Source organism: Pelobates fuscus, chromosome 2 (genome assembly GCF_036172605.1).
Source record: "Pelobates fuscus isolate aPelFus1 chromosome 2, aPelFus1.pri, whole genome shotgun sequence".
NCBI classification, from domain to species: Eukaryota; Metazoa; Chordata; class Amphibia; order Anura; family Pelobatidae; genus Pelobates; species Pelobates fuscus.
In genome coordinates, this window is record NC_086318.1 from 250,498,426 (window position 1) to 250,522,376 (window position 23,951).

The 23,951-nt window shown below is 41.5% G+C and overlaps 1 protein-coding gene across 1 annotated transcript in view; it reads right to left on the reverse strand.

Moving 5' to 3' along the window:
* Positions 1 to 4,693: 4,693 nt before the first annotated feature.
* PLG (plasminogen) overlaps positions 4,694 to 23,951 on the reverse strand; it is a 131,910-nt gene continuing 112,652 nt past the window's right edge. Inside the window, exons 17-19 of the mRNA XM_063443337.1 lie at positions 10,974 to 11,080; positions 5,730 to 5,875; positions 4,694 to 4,941 (exon numbers count right to left, since the gene is read on the reverse strand). Coding sequence (XP_063299407.1) covers positions 4,780 to 4,941; positions 5,730 to 5,875; positions 10,974 to 11,080 — 415 coding nt within the window. The 3' untranslated portion in view covers positions 4,694 to 4,779. The remainder of the gene's footprint in view (positions 4,942 to 5,729; positions 5,876 to 10,973; positions 11,081 to 23,951) is intronic.

Consider the following 23,951-nt stretch of genomic DNA (forward strand, 5'->3'; position numbering starts at 1 on the left):
TAGAATGTTGCATTTTTTTGTGGTTGCGGATAGAGTAGCTTGGGCCGGCAACCTGCATTGACCAGTAAACGGGTTAGTTCAGCATGCAGACTTTGAAGGTTGAGAATTTTATGTTTTTTTCTGACAGTCAGGTGGAGTTTGAAGAAGTCACTGAGTCATGACAACAAGATAAGTGAACACAAACCAGATGAACTGATGGTCAGGTGCCAGTCAGGTGAATCTCCGAACAATCCTCTTTATTATTAAATGAGGATTGTTGTTAATGATATTGCACGCTGCCATGTCTGAGCGGCATTGACTACTTACCCTTGCCATATGTTTCCCCAATTGTGAATTACTCCCAGGCATCTTATGATATTGAGGATGATCTATCTGATGATTGCACAAAACGTAAGATAATTAGGCTTTCCTTGGCTTCAAAAGTGAGCCTAGAAAAAATTTTGTAAATCTTCCCTATAATTCCTCTCCTCGCTCCAAAGTCTGTGAGATACTACAAATAAAAGACATGTAAGAAAAAGTACCTGAAATGAGAACCTGTAATGAGAAAACACCACATTGTCATTCTCGTATAATATAGGACTGGAATACTGGTCTTCATGTTGAGGATGAGATTTGGCTTTGTACTATACAAAACATCCGGGGGTGAAGTTGGAGTGCCCGTCTTCCACAACAACCGTGATTATAGTTCTGACCTGGGAGGGAGCGAGATTCCCGTACTCTAGCTTGCCATCCATCTCTATTGTTGCACTGAGAGCCCTGTGCCTTCTCCAGCCATTGTTCCTGAGGATCCCGTTTAGGGTGAGGATACTCCTTTCTGTGCCACATCCCTCTTTCTTCATCCCCTGGATTGACGCTAGGCGGCACCGCATAATTTGAGTGTGCCGCTCAGGGACCGCCCCTTTCCTGGAGGAATAGAAAGGAGCGAGGGACGGTGATGGCAAGGGCATGAAGGGCGCTGGGAAATTCCATTGCTGGCGGCATGGACAGGATGAATAGTGGAGAGACAGTAGTGAGAAGCAGGCAAGAATAATCGTTCCATAAATTGATCAACAAAGGCTCAGGTATGGGGGTTCACTGGGTAAAAATAGCTTCCACAATTACAGGCTACTATATATCTATACAGTTGTAAGGAAAATTATGTGAACCCTTTGGAATGATATGGATTTCTGCACAAATTGGTCATAAAATGTGATCTGATCATCATCTAAGTCACAACAATAGACAATCACAGTCTGCTTAAATTAATAACACACAAAGAATGAAATGTTGCCATGTTTTTATTTAACACAACCATTTGAACATTCACAGTGCAGGTGGAAAAAGTATGTGAACCCCTAGACTAATGACATCTCCAAGAGCTAATTGGAGTGAGATGTCAGCCAACTGGAGTCCAATCAATGAGATGAGATTGGAGGTGTTGGTTACAGCTGCCCTGCCCTATAAAAAACACACACCAGTTCTGGGTTTGCTTTTCACAAGAAGCATTGCCTGATGTGAATGATGCCTCGCACAAAAGAGCTTTTTCTTGCAACTGTATGTAAACTAGCTGGTGTACGATACCAGAATGAAATTATTTTATGAAATATAAGAAAAGCGGTGTATGGGATAAAGTGCTTCGATAGTGCAGGCAGGCCACTTCAAATAAGGGATCACTCCCAATCCCTAAAGATACACAAATAGTTCTCCTTCAGGGTATATGAGGATGAACAAAGATGTCGGCACAGAAATGAATGTGGATGGATCAATCTTGGGGTGACACCGGCAAGCCTCTGCGCTCACTGCGTTTCGTCCCAAGGACTTTCTCAAGAGCTGTGAGTCCTCATTTGCTTCCGGCTTTTTAAATCCTTAGATTCGTGCAGCTTTTTCGGTGCGCGCATGTGCACTGCGGCAGACGTGACGATGCACGTCAACGTGCGACTTAACCCAGGAAAGGGTTGACAAGCTCTTTTGTACAAATTGATAAAGGTCCATTTGTGCCAACATCTTTGTGAGTGTACATATTGTTAATTTATCATTTTGTGTGCCGTTAAATACTTCACCATAGATGTTCTCTACTTTTATCTTTTATATGTCCTCCATTGAATATGTATGGTAAATATACACACCATTGTATACACGTTTTGTGATTGTGGCGCCCCCATCTGGTATATGTTCTTGGGAACTATACTCCTTTTCTCATTTGTGAAAATATTTTATAATTTGTTTCTTGAGATTTAGTAAAAACTTTACTATAATTATTACGTGTAAAAATCTTAGGAATTCCTCCTGCAAAATCTGGATTGTGCGTAACTGATGTGTATTTTTTAATTTGGAACCAAACTTTCAATGTTGCATATATAGGGGTAGATGGGATTTTAGGGAATTTTTACAGTTTGTAACTACGTTAAAAAGCCATTAATGGGGCTCCATGCCTTTTCCAAGACCAACCATGGCTATTATTTAAATCTGTAACATGCCATTCTTGAATTTGCAACATATATGCAGCTTGATAATATTGCCTAAAATTGGGGAGGGCCGAACCTCCCTTTGATTTCGGAAGACATAAAATGTCATATCTGAGATGTGGGCGAGAACCTTACAATACAAAATTTATAGTAGCATTTTTAAGGGATGCAAACAAAGATTGTGGTGACTCAATCGGAATTGTCTGGAACAAATATAACATTTGTGGTAGAAAATTAATTTTAAGGACATTAATAGGCCCGAACCATGAAATAAATTGCGTGTTCCATTTACTAAGGTCTATCCGAATTTTATTTAATAGCCGTAAATGATTACTCTGATAAGTTTGGGATGGGTCGGTGGTTATCCAGATACCCAGAAACTTGATTTGGGCCGTACACCATTTAAATGGGAATTGCGCTGCCCAGTTATTTTCTTGTGCTGAAACTGGGATATTTAATACCTCACATTTTAAGGCATTGAGTTTAAGATTAAATAAAAATTAAAATGTATTAAATACTGCGATCAAATTTGGTAGTGATTCTGGGTTTAGTAACAAAAAACAGCATGTCATCTGTGTATGCAACTATTTTATGTTCTGCCTGTTTGAAATTATAACCGCTAATAAGAGTTTCTCCTCACAGCTTGTAGTAAGGGTTCGAGAATGAGGGCAAATAAAATTGGGGAGAGAGGACAGCCTTGACGGGTTCCATCATTTATCTGAACTATTTTAGAGCAAGCTCCGTTTGCATTTATCAGGGCATTTGGGATGGAGTGTATAGAGATCTTATCCACTGCCTTGTTTTTTCTCCAAAATCCATTTGCTTTTAAGTTGCCTGCATAACGGTCCAGTCCACCCTATCAAATGCTGTAGATAGCAACATTAGTAGACATTTCTCTTTTCTTGCCAAATATATGTATGATGTTGTATACGCTATAAATACTGTCCCTTGCTTCCCTTCTTGATATAAAGCCACTTTGATCAGGGTGGACTAGATCCTCAACACAGACCTGCATCTTTGTTACTAAGACCTTTGTTTTTTTTATCCAAATTCAACAAGAATATGTGTCTATAGCTACAACATAACTCTGAATCGTTTCCTTCTTTAGGAAGGATTTTAATATATGCAGATAAGCCTGCATTAAACTTCCCACTCCTTGAGATGGAGTTATGGGCATCAAATTGTTCCAAATTTCTTATAGTACAATATGCCAAAACCATCTGGCACTGGTGCTTTTTCCTGGTTTCATCGATTTCAAGGCGACAAATAATTCCTCTTTTGGTCTATCAAGGGATTCAGAGGCTGAAGGTACTACCACCCTGCTTAGGGATTCAGCTAAGTATATTTGCATATCTTCCTTTCGTTCACTTAATGGGGTTTTACTTGCTATATTACAAAGAGATTAATAATATTTGTGAAATTCCTCTTTATGCAAGAGCATACATTCTACACCATAACTGGTTACATCATTAAAGAGAAGTGCACTGATTATGCTCTATTAAAGTAATTCCAGCCTTGCTAACTGCTAACTACAATGACAAAGGGCTTTTAACAAGTTCTAGCAGGTACTATGTGATATATTTAAAAGCAAATTAAAGATTTTTAAACCTGTATAGGTACACAGTCAGTATACAGTCTTATGTAATCTAAGCTTTCAGTTCGATTGAATTAACCAAAGGTGTGTTTTGAATATGTGCATACATGCTCTGAGCCAATTATAATATATTCTGGTAATGCTTTAAAATGTGCAAGAGTTATTATATTCAGATATTAAGTCTATAGTTTTCCCTTATACAATAACGTTGTGGAACAAGTACATTTTGATTCTACTCTAATACACAGACAGCCATCCACTGTATATGGAACCATTTGCAATCAAATAGTAAAATATGCATTTACATCTTTATATTTTTCTTGTTTCATATAACTGACATGTGTCATATCTTTTTGCATCTAGTTGTTAAATGGAAAGAAGCTCATTATCTTAAGGCAGTGAAGTCCCCATAGAAATAAAGCTGTTAAGTGGAAATAGTATTTTTTGAAACAGTAAAATGAAGATGTCCAAATTTGCTATGCTAAGTGAAGTGAAGTACCACATAATAGTCAATAATTCTTTCCTAGTGTATGATGAGAAACAGGTTAGACACGCACGTAGACACGTAAACACTTGTTGTTCTGGACACATTTTAAGAAATGCGAGCAGCTACTAATAAATGCCTGACAATTAAAATACTATGATATAAGAGAGATACGTTATGAAAATGTTGTTTTTATTTTAGTAATACTTTTTAATATTTCTCAGTTGATCACAGTTATTCAAAAAAATTTAAATTACTTAATTTTCTTTTATTGTCTTTTCAATCCATGAGATAAACATAGAGACGCGTACATATACACCTGGTTTCATTGGCTGTGCACATCCAAGGCCCCAAGAAGTAACCCCCTGTATTATATATTTTTCTCCATCAAAGCAAGAAAGGGGTCCTCCACTGTCACCCTGTAAAAACCAAACCAAATATATTGAACTTTTTGTTTAGCAAAGAAAGGTTACATTTTTAAAAACACATTAATATAATCAGCATTTTGCAATTAGAATTTTAATTAAAAATTCTGCATTTTTTGCATCATTCTTCATTTCCATGTGGCAACTAGAAGGGTAACGCATAGTGTCACCCAACTTAGAGTGGGTCCCACTGCAGCAATTTACTCTAAGTAAAGCAGTAAAATGAACCCCAATGTAGGCACTAACCAGTCCTGTAGCCGAGGGACCTATGAAGACAAGACGTTTAAAGGAACACTTCGAGCAGCATAACAACTTCATCTAAATTAAGAGACCGCTGGGTGCTCTTTTACTTTCAGGGGTTAAACCACCCCAAAGTGAGCCTCCAGCACCAATCTTATCCCCCTAGCAGCTTCTAGATTCTGAAATCTGAGTTTCAGAGTGCCGTTGGACAGGGGTACGGCTGATTGGCTGAGAACAGCCAGCTGATGCTTTCAGTCAATCAGTGACTTTCCATTCACAAAACTGTCTTTAAAAAAATGTTCCTTTTAGAAAAAATCTGTAATTAAAATAATTAATGTATTACTATAGTAGGGGGAAGAGGTTCAGTAGAAAATGATGTGTTTCATAAAACAAAGTTGCATAATAGGGTCCTACTATATGGATCTAATCCGTGGTAAGTTCCAAATTCAAACTGGCATGCTCAAAAACTATTGTTATGTTTTGAAAAACATTTTTTTAAACCGATTATACACTGCAGCTTCAAAACATGTACATTTTCTCACCTGACAGCTGTCAACACCTCCATGAATGTTACCGGCACAGAGCTCCTTGCTTGTAACCTTATTTTGAAGATACTCTGGGCTGTTACATACTTTATTTTCAATGACAGGAAAACCAGCTTCTTTTAGTACACCTTCTTTTCCAGTACCTGTAAATCAGCGATTTGATTATTTCATAGGCAAACCTTAGCAACAAACACCTTAAAGTAACACTAACATGTCTGCTTACATAGGCTGAGCTGAAAACCTGAAATTTGTAGTTCATACCTGTATATTGTGCATATAAAACTACCACTGAACACAAAGCCTCCCCTTCGTGGTACAAAAAAAAAGTTTTGCAATTGTTGCTGTGCTTGTCCTATACATTTTCTGAATGTACATAATGGGAGTTGATTTCACCAATTGTTGGGACTAGGGATCAAATAAGGTGGGCTGTACTCTTGCACTCAGATGCTGTACAGTGTATGAATAGTCTATACTTAAGATTGGTAGGATTTGCATCTCAGTGTAGGGAAGAAAATCCAACTACTGAGGGAAATGCATTTTACCATAGTAAGAATTATTGACAATTCAAACTAAATTAAAGGACCACTGAAATAACCCAGACCACTGCATCTCTACATCTCCATGAAGTGACCTCTATGCAGTCATTTTAATCCCCATTGTAGAAACTGCAATGTTTACATTGCAGGGTAAAACGCACCTCTATTGGTTGTCTTCCTGACAGCCACTAGAAGTGTTTCCTCTTGCAGAACCGAGTGAAATACATTCCTCTAAACTCATTCCTCTAATGTTAAACTTGCAACCTGCGGGCCGCAAGTGGCCCACAATGAATATCTTTGTGGCCCAGCAAATACATTCATTACTAATAAGGGGGCGGGAGGGCAGGGAGGCCGGTTTGCCCTGAGTGCCATGCATTAGGGGGTGCCATCATTGTTGCGAAGGCCGCGGCTGGACAGTGGACCTCGACATCGATGTGCTCCACCTTTACAAGGTTTCAAGGAGTAGCAGGAGGTTTATCGGAGGCTGGACTCCAGAGTCAGATAATGGCGGCTACAATATGAGTGAAGGCTGCTTGTTGGCTATTTTTTTTTAAACAGGAGCAGGGATAATTAGAGGGGGTCCTAGGGTTTAGTAGATGGGGGTGCTGGGGTTTTGTAGAGGGAAAGACTGGGGTTTTGTAGAGGGGAAGGCTGGGGTTTTGTAGAGGGGAAGGCTGGGGTTTTGTAGAGGGGAGGGCTGGGGTTTAGTAGAGGGGTGGCTTGAGTTTAGTAGAGGGGTGGCTTGAGTTTAGTAGAGGGGGGCTGGGGTTTAGTAGAGGGGGCTGTAGTTTAGTAGAGGGGGCTAGAGTTTAGTAGGGGGGGCTGGAGTTTAGTAGAGGGGACTGGGGTTTAGTAGATGGGGTGTTGGGGTTTTGCAGAGGTGGGGGTGGGGTTTTGTAGAGGTGGAGGCTGGGATTTAGTAGAGGGGGGCTTGAGTTTAGTCGAGGGGGACTGGGGTTTAGTAGAGGGGGGCTGGGGTTTAGTAGAGGGGGCTGGAGTTTAGTAGAGGGGGGCTGGAGTTTAGTAGAGAGGGCTGGGGTTTAGTAGAGGGGGCTGGGGTTTAGTAGAATGGCGATAATATATATATATATATAGAGAGAGAGAGAGAGAGAGAGATAGATATAATTAAAATGGATGGTCCGCACTCACGATTTCAATAAAATATAACTTTTATTTGTTACATTTAAAAAAAGTGCCACAAAGTCATCAACGTTTCAGTCCCGACATTTCAGTTGTAGATAACTGTGAATGAAGTCATTGGAGTGCTATCATAGTAATAAAAGAAAATAATAATAAAGAATATATATATATATATATATATATATATATATATATATATATATATATATATATACACAAGACGTTTAAAGGAACACTTCGAGCAGCATAACAACTTCAACTTCAACTTCATACAATTATGACCAGGTGCTGACATTAAAAAAAAAAAAAAGTAGTTTGTTACTCATATTTTTAATAAGAACAAATCTAGTAACATTTACTAGATCTTATACGTTGAAAAGCATTTTGGCTCCTAGTACATTAAAAGACATAAATAATAGCATAAATGATTGGAATTCGGTCTCAGGTAATATGACAAATTGTAGGTGCTGTCATGCACTTTAACCCCTTAAGGACACATGACATGTGTGACATGTCATGATTCCTTTTTATTCCAGAAGTTTGGTCCTTAAGGGGTTAAAGGAACACTATAGTCACCGGAACAACTTTAGCTTAATGAAGCAGTTTTTGTGTATAGAACATGCACCCTGCAGCCTCACTGCTCAATCCTCTGCCATTTAGGAGTTAAATCCCTTTGTTTATGAACCCTAGTCACACCTCCCTGCATGTGACTTGCACAGCCTTCTATAAACACTTCCTGTAAAGAGAGCCCTATTTAGACTTTCTTTATTGCAAGTTCTGTTTGATTAAGATTTTCTTATCCCCTGCTATGTTAATAGCTTGCTAGACCCTGTAAGAGCCTCCTGTATGTGATTAAAGTTCAATTTAGAGATTGAGATACAATTATTTAGCGTAAATTACATCGGTTTGAAAGGGAAACCAGTTTTTTTTTCATGCAGGCTCTGTCAATCATAGCCAGGGGAGGTGTGGCTAGGGCTGCATAAACAGAAACAAAGTGATTTAACTCCTAAATGACAGTGAATTGAGCAGTGAAATTGCAGGGGAATGATCTATACACTAAAACTGCTTTATTTAGCTAAAGTAATTTAGGTGACTATAGTGTTCCTGTAAGTTTAATTTGTGGTTTTATCGAACAGGAATACTATTCTCAGTTCACATGTAACTATTCATAAATTCAATACTAATTTTCGTTGTACTTTTAATACTTCCTATGTGGTCTATTTTTTCAGATGTGAATCCAGCCTGCAGTATGTAGGCCAGACTATTAGACCACCAAAGAAGTATTTTATGGAACATATGTTATCTGTTTTAAATAAGATATCAAATTGACCCTGCTCTTTAAGTGCTTAGTGATACAGATTAAAATTGCTTATTTTGTAAATATGGACACGAGTACTTTTTACATATTTGCTATGCGTGTGTTCTACAGCTATTTCAAACTTTCTTATTGATTGCACACACTCAGTGTGTGTACTATTACTGATAGGACAGAGGCAAACGTTGTATAGCTGTACAGCTAAACTAGAGATGCTAAAGTTGGGGCCCATGGGGGCCAAGCTGCCCTGGGGGCCCAGCTCCCTCAACAGTGGTGGACCTACCATGGCTGCATGAGTTGTAGGTGCGGCCGGGCCCATTAATAGAGGGGGCCTGGCTGCCCTGTGACCCACTGCGACCAAGGTACCCACCGGCCATGTTGTATGGCCCCGGCCCACACAGAACAAGCGCTGGGGCCGCACATTCAGGGACCCATCAGGAGGACCATGCTGTTAGGGCCACACGTGCATTGATTTCCAACGGCCCGGTCAGCACTGATGCTTTTTAATAATGAGACCGGGCCCCCTATGATGAGGATAGACGATTAGGACAGCCCGGTCACTTCCTTCCAGCAACCACCGAGAGCCACAAGGGAGGAGAAGGACAGGAGGGAATCAGAGTGGGAACTCTGACTCTAATAATCCTGAGCCAGCCACTGGATCCCATGGAAGTCACCCTCTTGCATCTAAAAGGTAGGAAACAAGAGGGTGACTAAAACATTTTGCATGTGTGTGTCTGTATATATGTGTGTGTCTGTATGAATGATTTTGTCTGTATGTGTGTGTGTGTCTCTGTATATGTGTGTGTATAAATGTATGTGTCTCTGTATATATGTGTGTCTGTATGTGTGTGTGTGTGTCTCTGTATGTATGTGTTTCTCTGTATGTATGTGTGTCTGTATGTGTCTGTCTGTATGTACTTGTTTGTCAGTATGTATCAGTGTCTCTGTATGTATGTGTCTGTATGTATGTATGTGTATGTGTGTGTCTGTATTTGTATCTGTTTGTCTGCATGTGTGTCTGTATGTCTGCGTATGTGTATGTGAGTGTGTGCCCTATGTATCCGTGTCACTGCATATGTATGAGTGTCATTCTGTGTATCTGAATGTTTGTCATTAAGTGTCTGTGTATCTGCATATGTGTCTGTATGTGTGTCTGTGTACCCGCATGTGTGTCAGTGTGTGTCTGTGTATCTGTATGTGTGCTGGTGTTTGTATCTGTGGTAGTGTCATTCTGTGTGTCTGTGTATCTGTGTGTTAGTTTGTGTGTCTGATTATTTGCATGTCTGTCAGTGTGTGTATCTGTGCATCTGTATGTGTATCTTTTTTATGAAGCTGTATATGTTATATTGTGTATATCTGCATGTATGTCAGTGTGTGTCTGTTTATCTGCATGTGTGTCTGTGTAACTGTCACCACACCACACACACTGTTACCCCCTTCACCCTGCCACAATCACAATAACTCCCCCAATTCTGTCACTCACCCATGCCATACTCACCTCCCATTGCTCTGCCATATTCACCTTATCAAAGTCAACTTCTTTAGCACTGTCACACTCATTGTGGGGGGGGACGACGACTGAACATCGCTGAATTAATAATACCACCTTCTTCCCTCTTCTAGGGAAAATGACTTATACGAACAAAAGGAACATTCGCTCCGTAGAGCCAGGGTGGAACATTCGGTTTTATACACACAGAAAAGTTGACCAGCCGCAGCCTTTTTCGCCATGGAACTATTTTGGGCTACAACCTTGTGGACACCCGGTCAAAACTTTTCCCGGGTGGCGATTTTCGTCACACCAAATGGATCCGAGCACTATTTGGACAACTTGGGTGCTCGGTTCCAGGCTATCCGGGCATTTAAGACTTGTGGTGTTCCTGTAGAAATTAAATATGGTTTTGGTGTATATTCTGTGTGGCTTCCTGTAACAGAGAGATAATTGAGTTACTGGTCTTTAACTCAATTATCTCCTAGACACAGAGGCGCCTGGGAGGGGTTTGTATTTATTTGTATGGAGACCTCATGCTGGGGCTCTGTGTATAAATCAAGTGTGTTTTGCCCTGAATAAACAAGTATACTCCTAGTATTAAGTCTTGGCTAATATCTGGGGGAAAAAGCCATATCACTTTATTTGGCTATAATCACCGAAGACGGGGCTGACGGAGATCCTGAGAAGGGGAAAGTACATCCTTGGTGGCAAGACTCGTGTGCCTATCCAAGTGGTCACCACACTTTAGTTACTCTTACCTTTTGTTTCACCCCATCCTGTTACATAGCATTCTGCTCGGTCTGGCACTACATAATTCTCTGGTGGTAAGCAAACTGGGAGAACTTCATCTGTTATCAAAGCAGGGCTGTAAAAGACAGAGAGAAAAAAAAACTTTAATATGAGACATTTTCAATTAAGAATATAGTCAATAAATATTTAAAGGCATTTTCATACACAATCAAGGCATGATATTAAAACTGTGTGAACTAGAATAATAACATAATTAACAATATGAGGGTTCAAACATAAAGAAGAGAAAGGTTTGAATTAGCTTGCTGGCAGTAAAAGCCAAGAAAGAATGCTAAAACATTACTTTTATTAATTCACTAAAACACCATTTAATGAATAACTATTAAATGCGGTGTTATTTAAAACAGTGTTCTAAATGGACAACCTGAATATATAAATAGAAATAACTCCGTAGACAAAGTGAATAATTCAAGAACTCCAGCAAATAATGCTGACGTGACTCAAAGCGCAGAAGGTAAAAATATACTCAGAACTAATCTTTAATTCTTACAACTGGCATTCAGAATATCTATCAATTTCCCTGCTTGACTGTATTCTGCACACCCAATACTAGGGGGTCTCCTGAAGTTCTTAACAAGTAAAGTAAAGCAAGATAAAAGCTGAACATACAATTTGACTCTTCGCTAGTCCACCCTGGTGAAGACGACTTTGCCTTTTGGTTGCCTAATTTTATTACATACAATACATATATTTCTTCTTTTGATTACATGTATTTTAATTCTTTATTTAGATAGGGATACATGCATGACATCAGGATTATGCAAGATCCTGCGTCCTTTAAGTGAGGTACAGAAATAAAAATAAAAATGAGAGAGAGAGAGGAAAAGAAAGAGAGGGGAGAGGGAAAGTATGACTTCAAGAAGGTGATTATGAGGTACAACAAAATATACAAATATATTTAGTTCATACAATCATCCCATGGAGACAATGTTTTATGATATATGGGCATCGTATTATGAACAGAAGAGGGAACTACAGATTTAAGCCAATGGGCCAGCAAAAAGTGGCTAGCAGAGTAATTTTTTATACAATTTTTGATAGTGATAGGGAAGTCCTTCCATATGCATAGACATCAAAAGAAGACCAGGGGTCGGAGTCAGAAGGCCTTTGAAAGACCCTCCCTAGTATATCTTTTGTTTGTTCCCAAAATGTGCCAACCTCTGAACAGCTACACCATATATAGGATATGCAGGTAGCAAAACTGATAAATAAAATAATAAATAAATGTTTCAGGATAGAGTCCCTTAATCAGCGTATTATGGTCCCAAGACATAAAGTGGACATTGGAGCCATGATTTCCACTTATCCTCACCAGGGCCGGACTGGGAAAAATATTTGGCCCGGGCATTTTTTAATCACAGTGGCTCATTAAGAAGGGGTTGGGCCAGAGAGGGTGTGTTTTGTCATCACCAATGGCAAGCGAGCATGTTGGTTCAATGCTCTTCTAGGGCAGACCATGCGCAGAGCTCTAGCATGAGAAAAAGGCCCTGTATTTAATAACCTGCTTGCGCTCTGTTTGCTTGCAACTTGTCTCTGGTGTCTTAATAAATGGGATAGAGTGTGTGTGTGAGTTTGTGTGTGTGTGAGGGTAATGTGTATGTGTGAGTGAGCTGTGTGTGTGTGTAAGGGTAATGTGTGTGAGGGTAATGTGTGTGTGTGAGGGTGCTGTGTTGAGAGTGCTGTGTGTGAGAGAGTGCTGTGTGAGGGTGAGAGTGCTGTGTGTGTGTTAGGGTAATGTGTGTGTGTGTGAGGGTAATGTTCACGAGAGAGTGCTGTGTGTGAGGGTAATGTGTGTGAGAGAGTGCTGTATGTGGGGGTGATGTGTGTGTGGTAGGGTAATGTGGTAGGGTATGCACATATACGCATACACTGCCACATACACACGCACTGTGATACACATACACGAAGATACACACACTGACACACATGCAGATACACAGATACAAATATACACAAACTGATACACATTCAGATAGACGGACACACATATACACACATATACACACATATACAGATACACACACACACTGAGAGACATACAGATAAACACACACTGACATACAGACACACTGACATACACACTAGTATAATATTCAAAAGAGGAGCACAACCAACTAAAAAATGCAAAACAACGCTTTATTAAACAAGAATACACAAAACAGGTATCAATATAGTCATATTGCAGTATCAATATAATCAAACATATATAACAAATATGCAAACAATGACTGAAAACCAAAAAGGAAGCGATCAGAAAAATTCTGATCTAAGTAATACAGACTAAATGGTGTAAGCACCAATATAATAAGACAATATTGTGATACCTGTAAAAAAAATGTAAAGTAAAAAAATACATACCAAAAATAGACCCTATGAAGAAATAGGGTGAAGACATTAAAAAACTAATAGCCCCCAACGTTTCGGCGCTATCCACCTTTATCAAGGGAGCATGTGGTCAAAAATAAATAATAACCTTTATATACCAACATATAATGACAAAATAGAAAACACGTGAGTGAAGTAGGTGGCCACCCACAATAGATTGGAACTTTCACAATCATAGTCAGCTGACTATGGTTGATAAGGTAACCAATAAACAATGTCCCCTTATAAATAACCTCGGCGTGTGGAACGCAACTTGCGTTCCACAATGTGGCTGCGCTAGTCCCATTAATAAGGATCAAAAAGGCATGCGCTAACAACGCCGAAAAAAAATCAAATTGCGCTGGTGGAGACTGGGGGAATACAATACAATGCCAATATGCATAGCAGTATATTAATATTGTGCAGCCAACCTATACATGGAGAAGAGAGACAGACAAGGAATGCAAACTTCACATGTAAATGTAAAGACATTTTTTTTAAAAAAGGAAAAAAAATATACGCAAGATGATGGATCATTTTCGCTCCAGAGGCTATAATGACAGCTCTCTACATCAAGCTTTTGAAAAGGTTAAAGCCATTGAAAGAAGATAAACAACACCAATAGAATTCCTTGTGTTACTACTTACTCTACTAAATCTGGGTTTGTGAGACATGTTATTCTCAAGAATTGGCATATTCTACAAAGTGACCCAACAATTTGTGATCTTTTCATTGATAGGCCAATCATGGTATATAAAAGGTCCAAGAATATCAAAGCTTTGATATCTCCTCCTAGATCTGTTACCCCCTCCACTACATCTTCCTGGTTGGCACCAATTCCAGCATGCACTGATGTGGACATTGTGCCAACTATAACAATGTCGTATCAGGCCCTGAATTTGTACATCCCAGGACTGGAATTTTTTTTTCTATCCATAAGTTCTGTAAATGCCAGTCTAATCGGGTGATCTATTTGATCAAATGCCCATGTGGGCTTGGATATGTGGGCCAAACATGTAGAGCACTCACTACACATGTAGGTGAACATAAAAGCACTGTACGTACAAAAAAGCGACATATATCATTGGCAAAACATTTCATGGACTGTGGGCATTCTCTGGCTCAACTTAGATTCCAGGCAATACAGCATCTCTGGATGTTCTCTTTCAGAATCATTAAAACGGGCAGCACTCCGGTGGATCTATCAGTTGGATACACTATTCCCTCATGGATTGAATGAGGAATGCGATTTCAATCCTTTTAGGTAATTGATCAATTCTTTAGTCCTCTTTTATGTAGATTAATAGTTGCAACATGACCTCTGCCGAGAATTTTAATATTGAGCTTGACTTCTTTAATTTCTATTTCACAGTTGTTTGTTTTTTCTTGTGGTTGTGGCCCTTCGATGTTTGGATTCTTCCACTTTTATGGACATGGATATGGATTTACACTGGACTTGCAGGTGCATTACTGGATGGGTCCGTGATATCGTCAAGAACTGTTTCTTGCATTTCTGTTGTGGGCATGTGCATTTGTTTTATCAGATATGTGATATAATTTAATTGCTGTGACATTAACATAGTATTATGTATATTTATGTTGATTCGTGATATGAATCGTCACATCTACCATTATTTTGGTTGAGTAGGAATATAATACTTGTTCTACGATGAATATATCCTTTTTTTGTAAACTTACTATGCATATCCCTTGAAAATTCTTTGGGTACATGCTTTACTGCTTTTTGCAGGTCAATATGTGTACATGTTTTGCAATATTATGCTGGGGAGTCCCTATGAAATTCTTGGTGTTTGTGCCATGCAGCTTATTGGGGAGAACGAGTGTGATTGTGGGACAGTTTGTTTGATCATGGTAGGTTTATTTAAATATTATTTATTTGGATTTTTTTACTGGTTTGTTTCTTTTTCTTTCTTTATTTCATTTGGTCCTTGGGGACTATAATAATTTTATTTTTCTTTATTGGTTGTTGGTCTTCTTCTTTTTCCTATTTTTTCCCCATTTTTTTATTTCTTTACATTTACATGTGAAGTTTGCATTCCTTGTCTGTCTCTCTTCTCTATGTATAGGTTGGCTGCACAATATTAATATACTGCGATACATATTGGCATTGTATTGTATTCCCCCAGTCTCCACGAGCGCAATTAAATTTTTTTCCGACATTGTTAGCGCATGCCTATTTGATCCCTATTAATGGGACTAACGCAGCCGCATTGTGAAACTCAAGTTGCGTTCCAGATGCCGAGGTTATTTTGAGTTTATGCGCATGCGAGGCCTTATGCGTCCGCGTTGTTTCCAGCACAGAGATGCTGACGTGCTGGCATCTTTGGGAGGTGGTAGGGGTTAAATATGTATATTTTCTGTACATGATTATGTAAAGGGATGTTTGTTTGTTTATTTGTTACCATATCAAACATAGTCAGCTGACTATAATTGTGAGAGTTCCAATCTATTGTGGGTGGCCACCCACTTCACTCAGGTGTTTTCTATTTTGCCATTATATGTTGGTATATAAAGGTTATTATTTCTTTTTGACCACATGCTCCCTTTATAAAGACGGATAGCGCCAAAACGCTGGGGGCTATTAGTTTTTTGACGTCTTCACACTCTTCTCATGTTTCTTGATAGGGTCTATTTTTGGTATGTATTTCTTACTTTACATTTTTTACAGGTGTCATAATATTGTCTAATTATATTGGTGCTTACACAAGTTAGTCTGTATTACTTAGATCAGAATTTTTCTGATCGCTTCCTTTTTGGTTTTCAGTCATTGTTTGCATATTTGTTATATATGTTTGATTATATTGATACTGCAATATGACTATATTGATACCTGTTTTTTGTATTCTTGTGTAATAAAGCATTTTTTTGCATTTTGTAGTTGGTTGTGTTCCTCTTTTGAGTATTATACTATTGTATTGTAGCCTTTTGTAAATAGGGATTTAGGAGTGAGCACCCTTATTTGTATTAATTCCCTTTATCTATTGTATATGGCTGTTAAACGGGTGTGCCCACCTTTCTTCTGTTAATATACACAGATATAGCTGACAGACATACAGATACACACACAGACACACTGACAGACATACACACATGCACACAGACACACTGACAGACAGACAAACAAACACACACAGACACACTGACAGACATATAGATACACACTGACAGACACACACACACACACAGACACACTGACAGACATAGATACACACACAAACACACTGACAGACATACACACATACACACACTGACAAACATATAGATACACACTGACAGACATACACACACACACACACACACACACAGACAAACATACACACACACACACACAAACAAACACAGAGATATACACACACATGCTGGTCAAAATATACACTTTTCTAGCCACTCTCCTGTTTCCTACTTTGTGGGTTCATGAGGGTGGCTTACCTGGGATCCAGAGTGCTGCCTGAGGTAGTCTCTGCCTTCTCCTGCTCTCGCTGCTCTAGTCTTCTTGGGAGGAAGTTCTCCCAAGCTGATGAGAAGGGGGCCGGTGGTAGCTCCGCCCCTGTTGGGCGCCAGCTGCGCTGTGTGCTACAGAGGGAGCAGAGATATGTTAATATCCCTGCCCCCTCCACACAGTCCGCGGCACTGCAGGTTTGCACTCGGCCATGCTACAAGAAGTGACCGGCAGGAGAGGGATGCTGAGCTCTTCCCTCCTGCTGGACACCAAGACATTTGCGCCCCTGGGCCGGTGCGCCCTAATGCGGCCGCCTGTGCCGCCTTATGGATGTGCCGGCCCTAGATGTGTGTGTGTATATGTTAGGAGGGATTGTGTGTACAGCTTGGCTGGGAACTCACCGTCCTCCACTGTAACGGAGCTCCACTACTCCGACCGAGTACCTCCACCAAGTCTGCTTCCTTGTAGCTATCAGGGACCCTAAAACACTTCAGACCCAGATGCAGAGGCTTGACTGGGATCACTTAGGGCCTTTTCCACTCTGGACCAAACACCAGATGACACATGGTGAAGGTTAAACAGCAACTCTTTAATGAATACAGCCCACATAGTTTAAGCCACCTACAGCCTCATTTACATACAATAGGTTACATAGATTACTATAGTGCAAGGAAGGGTGGGGTCAGACAATACTGATGGGAGATTGAGGAGGGACAGAGCAGCTAGATTAAACTGGTCTGGCAGTGTCCCTGGGAAAACGCCCTGCTGGGGAAACAATAGGACAGGAAAAAAGGGGGAGGGGAGATGCACAGACCAGCAATATATTCAACATACCCTGCACAGATAATAGGCACAATGTGACAAAAAACAAAAGGAATTTGGGAGCCCACCCATACTGTCCGTCTTCCAGCCCCAGTGATGGTGACTACCGTCACACCCACCCACCCTGGACTTAAGACCAGGATCCAGCTTCCAGTGAGTATAGTGATATATTGCAATCACCAGGGTAGATACAGCCGTTTCCCCCACACATGAGATGAGACTCTATGTTGAGGGTGCCTCCATCAGTCGATGCTCCTAGTGCTCACCAAGGGTTCCAAGCACTCCACCCGACACCATCAGATCTGTAGTCCTCATGTCCAGCTGAAGGGTTGTGGGTCTGGATATGCCACCCAGCTCTCCAGCTCTGCCTGCAGGTTAGATTGGGGCTGAATTGAGCGGAGCAGGCATTGGCAGTCCTGCTCCAGCTCCCACTGGAGCTGGGGGGACTAGTACGTAGTCCTGCCCTGTAACAAGGGGGCAGGTAGGGAAGAGGCCAGGGGTGTTCTACCCTGATTCCAGCTCTTCTGCTGGCATGGGGTCAGCAAATACTACCCCCAGGACCTGGTTGAGGATCTGCTGTGGAGAGGAGGGATCGCCTACCTCCTTCTCCTGGCATTCCTGCAGGGTTGGTTGGGGATCTGGACCGGCAGTCCAGCATCACTGTAGGTCTGGTGCAGAGACCGCGGTCCCATCTGCACCATTAGGGGTGGTTGGGGAGAAGGATCAGTTGTCTCCTCTTCTGGTATATCCGGCTGCCGCTGGGGAGAGAGACTGGTAGACTGGTTGTCTCCTCTCCCGGTAAGGTAAGCTGCCGCTGGAGAGTAGGTCCGACTGTCCCTACTCCTGGTACCTCTGGATGTGGTTGGGGATCTCGGCAAGCTGCCCAGCGTCCCTGTAAATCTGGTACAGAGACTACGGTCCCATCTGCACCATTGTAGTTAGGGTTGCTGTCCCCCCTTTACCAGGTGGGTCATGTCAGGTTGGGTCATGTCTGGTTTCACCTCATCGTCATCAGCCCAAACATGCATGCCCATCCTGTAGTCATAGATGTCCCAAAATCTAGACCCCTCCGTGCTGCCGAAGCCAATATCCTCCTCCAAGGCATCCCAAAATAAACCAGGGCCATCGTAATCATCACCACTGCTATTCACTGGGGAGACTCTCGCACCGCTGATGCTGTACGCCCTCCAGGGCCTCATACAAGACGTCTTTCCGGACTGCATCCCTCCAGCCCGGGTCGTTCTCCTCCTCATATAGGAACACTGTCTGGGAACTAGTTGGTTCCATACTGCTGTAGCCAGGGGCGCTATACGGGTACTAGCATTGCCCTCATTTTAATCCACGCCTGCTTGAAGTATATTAGCCAGTTCTATTGCAGGGGCCATAGTCACAGGGTAGGAGGCTGGCAAACAGGCTCCTCCAAAAACCAGTGGCAAGGTCACTTTCACCGCAATAATCTACTTAACCTTCCTCTGCAAAAGAGACATAATGACCTCCAATGTCTCAATCAGAAGCATACATTTTAGTATCAAGGTGCACAAGAGAATACATTGACAATGCAAATAGTTACGTAATACAAATGGGTGCAAAAATGGCAAGAACACGCATCAAAAAATTCTTCTATTCACGGCTCGTAGCCCATAAAGAAGCCGCAGCCATTGGGTTTGTTTGAGGGTGGGTGGGTGGGGAGGGGGAGGGGATTCCCTGGAAACATACAGAGACAAAGAGCACCCTGTCTCCTATTGCAGACCATGGGCCAGTTTAAGGGTAAGGCATATGACCCAAACCATTCCAAGAGGTCTAGACCAGGACCGGACTAGTTATCGGGCACCTCAGGCAAATTCCCGATGGCCATGCAGCGATGGCCATGGGCCAAGGCCAGCAGGGGAGGTCACAGGATCTCCCCGGCCGGTCCATGCTCGGTTATCCGAGTGCTGGCCCTGTAGTATTCCATGAAGGGCCAGTGGGGAGATCAGTTATCTCCCTCACCAGCCCACATGTAGTGAAATGTGGCCGAGAGACTGGACAGCACGCGGAGGAGCTTTATTTTGCAGCTCCGCTGGGTTCTTTTCACAAGATCCGGAGCATTGCCATGGCACCGCTCCGGATCTCGCGAGAGTGAACTCTAGCCCTACAGGCTAGAGTTCACACATCACTAGGACCACCAGGGATGGCAGCACGGTCCCCCCTCCCAGGCTAAAAGTATGAAGGGAGGGGGGATACAATGCCGGCTGTTTTAATAATAAATATTACTTTTAAAAATACATATATAAATACGATGCCAGTTACAAAGAGGCTCATCTGTTAATCACATACTATAACTGTTTTTTTTTTAATAATTGTCAGTGTAAGACCAAAACTTTGCAATACAGTTCTCAGTGGCTATGCTCCATTCCAAACCATATAAAGAGACTCTATACAAGTAACTAGAAAACTGGTTCTATCCACACCACTTACGCCCCGATGCCCTATAACAGAGGATATGGTATATTGTTATAGTAGTTTTTTAGTTTTTGGCATTAACCTGCCTTCCCCTAACACACAATCCCTCCTCACTCACACAGCACCCTAAACACAAAGCACCCTCACTCACACACAGCACCCTCACTCCCACACACAGCACACTGCACACCTCACACATAGCACCCTTACACACACATTGTACACTTCACACACAGCACCCTCACACACATATACTGCACCCACACACACACAGCATCCTTACACACACTGCACCCCTCACACACACTATACTCCTCATAAATACACACTACACGCCTCACACATACACATTGAACAACTTACACATACACACAGCAACCCCCAAACACACTGCACCGTTCACACACACACACACACACACAATACTTCCAAACATATACATATATATACTACAGAACCCCTCGCACACATACTGCACCCCTAAACACATTACATTCCAGACACACATTAGAGCCCTTACCAAACTCTGGATCATCTACACATATACACACACAAGATCCAGGGCCAGCCCAAGACATTGTGCTGCCCGGATCCAAGTATGAAATGCAGCCTGCCTCCCCTCTCCCCCCCAAAAAAACAACAACATATATGCTTCTGCAATGGTAGTGTCTCTATGTGGGTGTGCTCATGATGAAGTGTATGTCTGTGTGTGTGCTGGGGATGTAGTGTGTCTGTCAGAGTGCCGCCTGGAGCCGTGGCTCCAGCATGATCTATGGACGGGCTGGCCCTGACTAGATATACACTCTGAATCCTCTACACACACACACTCACTAGATTTTCTATACACATTCTGGGTCCTTCAAACACACACTAGATCCCCTACACACACACACTGCACCACCTACACATACACTGCATTCCTGACATACACACTCTGCATCCCCTATGCACACACTAGATTCCTTACTATACTATACACATACTATTTTCCCTAAACACTCTCTACAACCCCCACACACACTACATCACCTATCTACACATGCACTAGAGCCCGTATGCACACACTCATCACATCCCCTATACACCCTATGTCCCCTATACACACACTCTCTATAGCACCTAGACACATACATTACATCACACCACAAACACAACCAGGGTCGGTGCAAGGATTTTTAGCTACACAGGCGAAGATGCATTTTGCCGCCCCCGCTCCCCCCTAAAAAAAAAAAATCTTCACCTGTGTGTCTTGTTGTAACTCCCCCTTTGAATGTCTTACCCCTTTTGTGCTCTAGTGTATTGTATTCCCCCTTTAGTGTGTCTTTGTATGTATCTTACTTCCCCCAGCCTCTTTGTGTGTCTCTTCCCTCCAGCCCCTTTGTGTGTATCTTTCTTACCCCAGCCCCTTTCTGTGTTTCTTTCTTACCCCAGCCCCTTTCTTTGTCTTATTCTCCACCACAGTCCCTCTGTGTGGCTCTTTTTCCACTCAGTCACTTTTGTGTATCCCTCCCCTCCAGATCCCTTTATGTGTCTTTCCTTCCAAGCCACAGGCACACAGGCATTGTTTTCAGGCACACAGTCATAAAAGGCACACAATCATACAAGTCATACAGGTACACTGTCATACAAACACAGACATAATCATACAGACATTCAGACACAGAGACATACAGTCAGAGACATACAGACACACAGGCAGAGACATACAGACACAGTCACGCAGAGACATACAGCCAGAGACATACAGACACACAGGCAGAGACATACAGACACAGTCACGCAGAGACATACAGGCAGAGACATACATGCATACAGAGACATGCAGGCATACAGACACATACATACAGAGACATACAGGCATGCAGAGGCATACCGTCATACAGACACATACATACATACATACAGGCATGCAGAGACATACAAAAACATACATAGAGAGACATACCGTCATACAGAGACATACCTGCATACAGAAACATACATACATATATGCATACAGAGACATACATACATTCATTCAGAGACATATATACATGCATACAGAGTCATACATACATACATACATGCATACATAGACATACAGGCATACTGAGACATGCATATATACAGAGACATACATGCATACAGAGACATACATACATACAGACAGACACACACACATACATGCATACAGAGACATACAGACATTCATACAGAGACATTTAAACAGAGACATACATACAGAGACATACATACAGAGACATACATACATGCATACAGAGACATAGATACATTCATACGGAGACATACATACATACATACATACATTCATACAGAGATTTACATACATACATACATTCATACAGAGACATACATACCTACATACACAGACAGTCCCAATACTTACATCTGTTCAACCTGACCCATGGGGTGCATGCTGTCCGTCTCTGTGGAGTCCTGTCCTGCAGCCCAGCCTCATCACTGGGTGCTAGCCGCGCTGTGTGGTACACAGGGAGCAGGGATATGATATCATTCATATCCCCGCCCCCTCTACACAGCCCGCGGCAGACACCAGGGAAGAAGGCCTGGCTGGACGGGCAGAGGCTGGGCTTCGCGGGCAAAAAGCTCTGGGCTGCGCTCGGCCACGCTACAAGTAGTAACCGGCAGGAGGGGAGCGCAGTGCACTTCCCTTCTGCTGCACAGCCTGACATTGTGCCCCCAGGGCCGGTCCGCCTTATAGTAGCTCCGGCCCTGAACACAACATGACTAAAACCAACCTATTAACATAAAACAACACCACAATCAGCTCACTCTACACACACGCAATCCCATAAGCAGGCTCCAAACACATGCACAATACTCTTTCCTGGCATTTTTGTCTCCTCGTATCCTATTTATGGAGACACCGGAGACAGGTTTCAAGCAAACACAGTGCAAGCATGTTATTAAATCACTGTGCAGAACAAATACAGGGCCCTTTTCTCATGCTAGTGCTCCTTAGCAGAGATCTGTGCAAAAAAAAAGCATTGAACCAACATGCTGACTTTGAGATGGGGCGTGCTTGTCATTGGTGATGACAAAACACACCCTATCTGGCCCCGCCCCCTTTTCAGTGGACCGCTGTGATTAAAAAATGCCCGGGCTTAATTTTTTTCCCATTCCGGCCCTGGTCTAGACAATGCAGTTATGTTATGTTATGCCATATTTTTAAAGTTATTCATTTTATTTTATTTTTTGTGAAAAACTTTTGACAGTTTGTGACCATATCAAAATGCCACTGTATGTCATAATACATGCTATAACAACGCAAGATTTCCTTTCTGTAAAACATTGACACTGATGTATAATGTATGATTTGGGTATTAATACACAGGACAAAAACATAATTTTATCTTTTTTACCAATCCCCATTGAATAGGTAGTGCAATTATGGGGACCTTTTCAAAGAAGGATGTTAAAGTCCTAGAAAAAGTGCAGAGACTGGGTGTAAAATTAATAGTTATGAAAAAAAGCTAGAAAACGTGAGCTTGTTTACGTTACAAAAATAGACTATATCATACAAATATGTACAGGCCAAGTATAAACAGTGTTCAATGACAAAGTTTATCTCAGAAATGTCTTTTGTGGTATACTCCATTGTCCATATGGAACATAATATGGTTTGTTCTTTTTTAAATTTTTTTTTTTTTTACTGATTTCAGCACTTATGTGATTGCTCTCATTAATTTCTCATTAATTTAACTATGAGTTGATATGTGACTCTCTATGTTTTACGAGATGTATGTGTAAACCTTGAAGAGATGACATGTGATAGCGTTTCTGGTCTCTATTGCTGTGTCCATTTTTTTTTATACTTTTT